This window comes from Nansenia antarctica, assembly GCF_963989245.1.
Source record: "Nansenia antarctica genome assembly, chromosome: 9".
NCBI lineage: Eukaryota > Metazoa > Chordata > Actinopteri > Argentiniformes > Microstomatidae > Nansenia > Nansenia antarctica.
The window spans coordinates 44,535,703-44,545,163 of record NC_137679.1 but is presented as its reverse complement, the minus strand read 5'-3'; the positions used below and the strand labels follow the sequence as shown (position 1 = coordinate 44,545,163).

General features: G+C 44.3%; 2 protein-coding genes across 2 annotated transcripts in view; both read right to left on the bottom strand.

Moving 5' to 3' along the window:
* Positions 1–1,579: 1,579 nt before the first annotated feature.
* phospho2 (phosphatase, orphan 2) lies at positions 1,580–2,769 on the bottom strand (the record flags this gene model as incomplete). Its single annotated transcript, XM_080539828.1, is given in 3 exon segments — positions 1,580–1,690; positions 1,692–2,265; positions 2,736–2,769. Coding segments are annotated over 2 exon segments (684 nt in total). The 5' UTR covers position 2,265; positions 2,736–2,769.
* A 6,083-nt stretch (positions 2,770–8,852) lies between these two features.
* LOC308165676 (putative ATP-dependent RNA helicase TDRD12) overlaps positions 8,853–9,461 on the bottom strand; it is a gene marked incomplete at both ends in the record, with an annotated part of 31,840 nt that continues 31,231 nt past the window's right edge. Inside the window, 2 exons of the mRNA XM_080539827.1 lie at positions 8,853–8,929; positions 9,040–9,100. Coding sequence (XP_080395953.1) covers positions 8,853–8,929; positions 9,040–9,100 — 138 coding nt within the window. The remainder of the gene's footprint in view (positions 8,930–9,039; positions 9,101–9,461) is intronic.

Here is a 9,461-nt window from a genome sequence, read left to right as displayed (position 1 = left end):
CCATGACACGGCATTGACCTGACCAGCGGAGCTGACAGCCCCTCCCCTCAGGGTGATGAAACGACCCCAGAGAACCAACCGTCTGTCTGTCTGTCTGTCTCTCCCTCTCTGTCTGTCTGTCTGTCTCTCTCTCCCTCCCTCTCTGTCTCTCTCTCTCCCTCTCTGTCTGTCTGTCTGTCTGTCTCTCCCTCTCTGTCTGTCTGTCTCTCTCTCTCTCTGTCTCTCTCTCTCTCTGTCTGTCTGTCTCCCTCTCTCTCTGTCTGTCTGTTTCTCTCTCTCTCTCTGTCTGTCTGTCTGTCTGTCTGTTTCTCCCTCTCTGTCTGTCTCTCTGTCTCCCTCTCTCTCTATCTTTCTCTGTCTGTCTGTCTGTCTGTTTCTCTCTCTCTCCCTCCCTCCCCCCCTCCCTCCCTCTGTCTCCCCCTCCCTCCCTCCCCTCAGGGTGATAACACAGTCCCAGAGGACCATCCAGGGAGGACAGGGTCACATCAATAGTTCAACACCTTCTTTAAAACCCAACGTACCCCCATCTCATCTCAGACCAGTATGGACCAGTGGGTCTGATGTGACTGGTGAGTCGCAGGCAGAAGTGTCAACACGTTAATAATCAACCTGCAGCACAGATGGTAGAAGAGACGTCTGAGCCATGTCACTTCACATCCTTATCTGAGCCTGTGTGTTTATGGTGATATGTAAATATATATATAGGCTTATATATATAGATCGTAAATATATATATATATATACGTAGATATAAGATCTGTGGACAGACCAATACTTTTAGCAGTGGCAAAAACTACATTCTAGAGTCACACAATAGATATAAAATGTACACTATTATATCATCAGCTGACAACACTATCTCGTGAGCTTAGAATGATAAGGTTCTATCTCCGTTTAGAATGATAAGGTTCTATCTCCGTTTAGAATGATAAGGTTCTATCTCCGTTTAGAATGATAAGGTTCTATCTCCGTTTAGAATGATAAGGTTCTATCTCCGTTTAGAATGAGAAGGTTCTATCTCCGTTTAGGGCAGTTCAGAGATATTGTTGAACCGTTGTATTTTATTAATTACTAACTAAACAATTTCAACATTTAAAAAAATAACACCACTACAGGCATTAATAAACACCTAATGGATCAGATTATGTAAAAAACTCAATTTTGACCAAAAATGGAGATAGAACCTTCTAATTCTAAATGGAGATAGAACCTTATCATTCTAAATGGAGATAGAACCTTCTAATTCTAAATGGAGATAGAACCTTATCATTCTAAATGGAGATAGAACCTTATCATTCTAAACGGAGATAGAACCTTATCATTCTAAATGGAGATAGAACCTTATAATTCTAAATGGAGATAGAACCTTATAATTCTAAATGGAGATAGAACCTTCTCATTCTAACGTCACTCTGTCAGCTTCATGATAACAGTGCTCAGGTCTATGACCCCCCCCCCATGTCTATGAGGACCTTCCCCCCCCCCCCCCCCCCATGTCTATGAGGACCCCCCTTATTGAACACATGTCTTCAGAACCTCCAGGATCTCCTGGCCGCTGGTCCACCCGATCACCTCGGGTCTAGACGGGGGGGGGGTCGTCCTCACCCTGGGGTCCTGGGGCGGGGGTCGTCTGCCGGGCCAGCAGTCTCTCCAGGGCGAAGCCCCTCCTGGGCATCACCACGTCCCCCCCCCCGCATCCCCCGGGTGGGGCACAGATCGTTCCCCCCGTCCCCCGCGTACACGGTCCTCTGGTACTCCACCCCCGCCTCCCTCTGCTCCCTGCAGAAGTCCTCCAGAACCTTCCTCTTGCACATGTTGACGGGGCAGCGGGGGCACTGGTGGGCGTGGTGGGCGTCCAGCACCATGTAGCCCCGGTGGTCGAACCGCGCCGGGTTGGTGAACACCCGGTCCACCGCGGTTCTGACGCCGGCGGCCTCCAGGATCCAGTCGATGAACACGGAGTTGGAGTCCGACACCACGATGCAGTCCAGCGCGTGCTTGTGGGCGCCGATGAAGGTCAGCAGGTCCAGCACGCCGGCGGTGAAGGGGATGGACTCCATGACCCGGCGGATCTGCTCCTGGGTGACGGAGCGCTCCCCGAGGTGGGCCAGCACCCGGCCCATGTACTCCGTCCAGCGGCCCTGCTGGTAGGAGGTCCGGAGCGGGGCGGGCAGGGTCCGGTCAGGGAGGCACAGCAGGACCCAGGTGTCGCTGTTGTCGTCCACCAGCGTGTGGTCGAAGTCAAACACCACCAGGGTCTTCATCCTGACCACAACCACAACCACAACATGAGATGTTATAATACTACTACTACTACTACTACTACTACTACTACTACTACTACTACTACTACTACTACCAACCATAACATGAGATGTTATAATAATACTACTACTACTACTACTACCAACCAACCATAACATGAGATGTTATAATAATAATAAGCTCTCTCTCTCTCTGTATCTCTGTCTGTCTGTCTCTCTCCTTCCTTCTCTCTCTCTCTCCTTCCTTCTCTCTCTCTCTCTCTGTGTCTCTCTCCTTCTCTCTCGTCTATGCTCCTTTCTAGCGGTTTCAAACACTACCTTTGAGACTTCTAGCTACGTCATTCAAAAAACAAACAAACGTCGTCTCGTCACGTGATCATCTGACCAGGTGTATCACTGGTAAACGTACCTGACACTGTTTAACAACCCATTATTAAATAATTATTAAATAATTACAACCCTGTTTCTTACGTGAGACCGCCGGCGAGTCCTCCAGTCTGGCTGCTTCTTCTTCGTGTGTTGCTGCTGCTGCTGCTGCTGCTGTCTGCAGGACCAGGCGCGTTGCTGCCACCTGCTGGTGTGAATAACATGCTGCCACCTGCTGGAGTGAATAACATGCTGCCACCTGCTGGTGTGAATAACATGGGCCTGCTGGTGTGAATAACATACTGCCACCTGCTGGAGTGAATAACATGCTGCCACCTGCTGGTGTGAATAACATGCTGCCACCTGCTGGTGTGAATAACATGGGCCTGCTGGTGTGAATAACATGCTGCCACCTGCTGGAGTGAATAACATGGGCCTGCTGGTGTGAATAACATGGGCCTGCTGCTGGTGTGAATAACATGGGCCTGCTGCTGGTGTGAATAACATGCTGCCACCTGCTGGTGTGAATAACATGGGCCTGCTGGTGTGAATAACATGCTGCCACCTGCTGGAGTGAATAACATGGGCCTGCTGGTGTGAATAACATGGGCCTGCTGGTGTGAATAACATGGGCCTGCTGGTGTGAATAACATGGACCTGCTGGTGTGGAAGAGAGGAAGCAGTGAATAACATCAGGTGAAAAAAAGATAAGCCCTACAGTAACAATGGGCATTGTTCTACTTCTCTCAATAGTGCAGAGCACCCATGTCTCTCTCTCTCGCTGGCTACCTCTTTTCCTCTCTCTCTCTCTCTCTCTCTCTCTCTCTCTCTCTCTCTCTCTCTCTCTCTCTCTCTCTCTCTCTCTCTCTCTCTCTCTCTCTCTCTCTCTCTCTCTCTCTCTCTCTCTCTCTCTCTCTCTCTCTCTCTCTCTCTCTCTCTCTCTCTCTCTCTCTCTCTCTCTCTCTCTCTCTCTCTCTCTCCAGATGCTAGCCCTGGCAGTACTGGACAGGATCCTGTCTATAGACCGTCAGTGCCAGTCATCCTTGACTCCACCCTCTCCTTCCAATCTCACATCAAGTCCATCACCAGATCCGCCTTCTTCCACCTAAGAAACATTGCCATACTCTGACCATCACTCTGGACTCACCTCCCGCCTGGACTACATCAGAGGGTCCATGCACATTCATCCTACTGAAGTGTACATTGTTTGACCTGTATACGTTTACCCGACTCGGCTGTCTCCTCTTCATGTCTTCTTCTACGGTGTGTTTTGAGGAGTAGATTGGGAGAGAGGTTGCAAGGAATTGAAGAAAAAACAAGAGGCATATGAGCCCAAATCTAAAGTCTTTCCTTGACTCCTTGTCTATCTATCCTGAAATTCTCCTCCAATACATTCTGAGGTCCGGAGAGCGCACATGAGTTATCAAGGAAAGACAGACATTCGGACTAGTTACACATAGAAGGGTAAGCCTGGTATATACCTTTTAGTGAGAACATGCTGGTGCAATGCACTAATACTTTCATATTGTTAATTATAGAACAAGATGGGCATATACAGTTAAAGCTGTATGTCAGTGAAAAGCTTTACCCAAGGCTAGACTAGGGCATGTTAAATTGTCTTCCACTGTCTTCTGCTGAAAAGTCTGAGATTGGCATTCCTTTTCCATGCATGTTGAAAATGTATTCAGAACCTGGCCCAGTTAAATTGAGCAACTCCTTGGTGGGGTTCAGATGGACTGAATATGATACAGATTTCTATAGTATAGACAATTACAAACAGTAAACAAGTGTAAATTAAGAAACTTTAATTTACCCTTCAAACCAAGCAGCACAATAAAAAATAAATAAAAACCTGCTTATACAGTAGAGTAACCTCATCAAACGTTAATACAGAAATCTGGAGGAAGATAATTGAACTGAGAACAAAAACTGATACATCTCTAAATGTATTATTTAATAATAATGTACATTTTTAAAAATAATTATTATAATTATTCCAACCAGCATTAAAGGGGCATTTTACTTAAATTATTTCCAAAAACATTTAGTCAGTCCAAGAAGTTGGGGGACTTGGTGACATACAGTGCATTCTGAAAATATTCAGACCCCTTCACTTTTTCCACATTTTGTTATATTATAGACTCAATTTAAAATGGATTAAGATTAAGATTAAGATGTCACTACCAACTCGGCAAATAAACACATTTCCAGCCACTTTCTTATTATGATACATTTTCCATTAAGGGATTCTTTTTGGCCACTTGGTTATAGACCAATGTTAGAGTGACTGAGATGACGTTGTCCCATTGACTGTGCTTTCTCCTGCTGTCCCATTGACTGTGCTTTCTCCTGCTGTCCCATTGACTGTGCTTTCTCCTCTGCTGTCCCATTGACTGTGCTGTTTCCTCTGCTGTCCCATTGACTGTGCTTTCTCCTCTGATGTCCCATTGACTGTGCTGTTTCCTCTGCTGTCCCATTGACTGTGCTTTCTCCTCTGATGTCCCATTGACTGTGCTGTTTCCTCTGCTGTCCCATTGACTGTGCTTTCTCCTCTGATGTCCCATTGACTGTGCTGTTTCCTCTGTTGTCCCATTGACTGTGCTTTTTCCTCTGTTGTCCCATTGACTGTGCTGTTTCCTCTGCTGTCCCATTGACTGTGCTTTTTCCTCTGTTGTCCCATTGACTGTGCTGTTTCCTCTGCTGTCCCATTGACTGTGCTGTTTCCTCTGCTGTCCCATTGACTGTGCTGTTTCCTCTGCTGTCCCATTGACTGTGCTTTTTCCTCTGTTGTCCCATTGACTGTGCTGTTTCCTCTGCTGTCCCATTGACTGTGCTGTTTCCTCTGCTGTCCCATTGACTGTGCTGTTTCCTCTGCTGTCCCATTGACTGTGCTGTTTCCTCTGATGTCCCATTGACTGTGCTTTCTCCTGCTGTCCCATTGACTGTGCTTTCTCCTCTCAGCCATCCAACTTTGTTTTCTTTGTTTTCTTTTGTAGTCTCCCCGGGCCTCAGGGTCTCCATTTGCTGAATCTGTAATGACAACCTGATCTACAGTGTGTAATTGATTCCTGATCTACAGTGTGTAATTGATTCCTGATCTACAGTGTGTAATTGATTCCTATGCAAATCAGCGACCATATAAAAACAAAGATATTGATTCCAAAATTACATGAACCATACGATGGACTCAACTCAATTTATTGATCGATTTGTTGATGACATTTTTGCATTTTAGCTATTTTTGCATTTTATGATTGTCATCGCAAAAGATCTGAATACTTCCTACAGTACATGAGGTATTTCTGTATTTCAATTTCTGTATTTTAAATTTACTGCAAAATAACAGCACCCGCACACTCAAACACTGTGAAAAAAAACTGTTTATTGCAAGCTTATTAGAAGTCTAATGCACACGGCCCCGATTTTGTCGCACTGCCGAATTCGATTCCATTGTTTTGAATGAGACAATGCACACGGCGTGCGATGCGATTTTGTCGCACGACAACATTCGATTCTCCATTCACACCCACTCACTTCGGTGGTGTGAATTGAGCATCGAATGTTGTCGTGCGACAAAATCGCACGCCGTGTGCATTGGGCTATAGACCATCAAGTTTTTTCCACAATGTTTGAGTGTGCGGATGCTGTTATTTTGCACTCAATTGATACTCTTCAGTTCCAGCACCTCAGCAAAGTCTGATCATGGATGAGCGGTGGTATTTTCACTATTTGTATTTTACATTTTTTAAAAAGTGGTTTCGCTTTGTCATTCTGGGGTATTGTGTGTGGATTGATGGCAAATTATTTTAATTCAATCCATTTTAAATTGAGGCTATAACACAACAAAATGTGGAAAAGGTGAAGGGGTCTGAATACTTTCCAAATGCACTGTACATTATATTACATTCACAATATTATATTCACAATGAACACTTTATTAGGAACACTATACTAATAGCCTCAATTCTTCATGGCATTGATTCCACAAGATGGAATTTCAATTGGATCTAACTCTGATGACTGACATTTCTCACAGGATTCTGCAAAGCACCTTTCTCAGGACAATCACCTTGAACATGGCGTTTTAGTTGCATGGGCAAGTCGGTCGCCTCTCAGGAACACTCATGGATTTGTTGTGTGTGTGCACGCGTGGGGGAATTAATTCTCGTTGGCAGGGTCTTAACCAATTCAAATGCTTAAGTCTTAAAAATGTGTCTGTATTCCTCTCTCTTTATGATATGTGAGGAGAAGAAGAGTGTTCTAACATTCTGAAAATGTCCAGTTAGGGTGAATCCCAATTCACCACTCTGGCTCCGTTTTCAGCCCTAATCTCCTATTTGCGCGTTCACGTGTAGCCGTAGTGGCGTCCCAATTCATTACTCATTTAGGGTTAGGGTTAGGGTTGGCTCCAAACTGAGAAAATCTTGACCCTCGTTCGATTCTGAGCCATGAGACTCCCTTCCGGCATGCATTGCGAAACATCTACAGAAATGTTCTTTTCGCTCTTGTAATACGGAAGCGAGCCTGAAATGTCATTTACTTTTTCTGGAATTACTTGTAATTAAAGACTTGAAAAAATATGATAACCATCGTATTATCTTAGTTTAATGTCATTTCAATGCATCATAGACCTTTTCTTTACAACAAGCATAACAACAAAAGATCGCTATTATGCCGCTATTGTGCCTATGCAGGAGAGCCCCATTGAAGCGTCAAGCTCAGCCATCCCATAATATATTATATAATAATATAAGGAGCGCGATTCACATCGAGATGTGCATTCCTGTTTAGAAATAAAAGATTACCTTTGGCGTTTGACAGCGGATGATGATAGACATATTTAATGTGAAGTTATCTATCTAACGTTAGGCTGATGTGTGCATGATAGACACGCATGACATATTTCCATGTTTTATTTACAGCTATGGCACGAATTAAACCAAAACAACCCGCAATCCTATCCGAGCAGTTGTTATTATGTAATATTGTTGATGGGTTATATAATTTAATGTTATTTCAATGCATTATAGACCTTTTCTTTACAACAAGCATAACAACAAAATCGCTGTTATGCCGAGGTGCTTAACATAGAAAGTTCCACAGTCCAGCGCGCTCGGGACAGCGGGCAGGACACCGGAGCGCGTTTGTCACAGGCTGACAGTCACCGTGTTCTTGGTGGTATATGACACTATAGTTGTTATTATACCAAAACAACCGGCAATCTAATCCGAGCAGTTGTTATTAGGTACTATTATATATGTAGTTAACTAATGCAGTGGACAGCAGCTGTTTCTCCAGCGTTCCTGTCACTTCGGATTTCGTAACGTCATAAAATTAAATAAAAAAAAAGTCATGCATTTTTCCATGTTTCCCTTTGATGGCATATGACGCCGTAAATGTAACTGAAGTTCAGCCTCGAAGTTGTTGCACTGTTGTCCTAAATCAAGCAGGGTTGAGCCGTGTTAGTACCTGGATGGGAGACCGCCTGGGAATACACGGTGCTGTAAGCTTTTCGTACCTCCACGTTACCGAGGAGAGGCGCGTGCCGCGGCCGAGGAGAGTGTACTCTTTCCGGATAGACATTTATGCATGCTCTCGGGGTTCGAAACATAACTTCCCGGGGTGCCAGCGGGTTGGTTGATGGCTCAAAATGACCGTATACCGATGGTGGAGTTAGCAAAGCAGTATTGTGTTTTTACCACCTTCATAGCGGACAAACATGGTGCCCGGAGGCACCCTTTGCGGGTTAATAACTGTGATCTACCGTGGGTTAGGATAACAATTCAAACGTGTCCGGATAGGGGAGAGGACAGGGAATCTGAAACCATTTGAATGGTGTCGATACGACACAAATCCCGGGTAGAACTTCTCTCCCCCATGATAATGAAGCATTATTCTTTTTTATTTGATGACTTGTTTGATCGTTTGATAGCGTTCAAGTTCATTCAAGTTGTGAATGAATCGCGAGCGTCAATGCTTTTCTACGATACTACGTGTAATGTCACTTGGACATAGAATAATAAGACACTTGAGTCTGGGTTCAACAAAGGTATAACCAGTTTATTCGGTTAAAGACTTAAACTATTTAGGATCTCTTGCCAAGAGAACAAGCAAGCTGAACAGTAAAGAGAGAGCTGGATAAAGGTTGGGGAAACACAAAGTCCTCTGAGGGTTCCAAGGCGATATTTCAGGGCAGACTGATGGGGGTTCTGGTTGAAGTACTCAGTCGCTCTCACTGCCACTCTCTGACCTCACATAGAAGTCTTCCCCTCCCCCGATCTCCTCGGAAAACAAGCGACCTGGTGACAATCACAAAACAAGGTGATCCCTGAGAGATTATTATCAGAGTGAATATCTTAATACAGCAGAACAATACAACAAGTCTAGTGTTAAGAGATTTAAGTCTTACCATTTGGAATCTCCTCTTCATTGTCCTCAAAATGATCAAAGTCCAGACTTACAAAAGAGCTCTGTTGGACGACATGATACATTTTCAGTATCTTCACACTACTACAATGATGAACCAATATCAAATAAAGCAATGTCAATTCTGTATCAACTAGTACTTATTTTCTGTTACAGTGAACATAACTCTCATACCAACTGGATGATTTTCATTTGGTCACAAAGCAAAGTTGAATATCCATAACAGGACTGAGTTATCCCTTACGTGCCCGAACCCAGTTTTCCTTGCATGAAAATTAAGCAGGGATTAGGACTGCCCAAAGACCAAAAAAAATAAAACATTCTGAAAAAATAACGAATATATTGTCCTTTTTAACAAATACAGGTGCTTAACACTCATGTGTGATGAAGAGATCCAGAATAGAA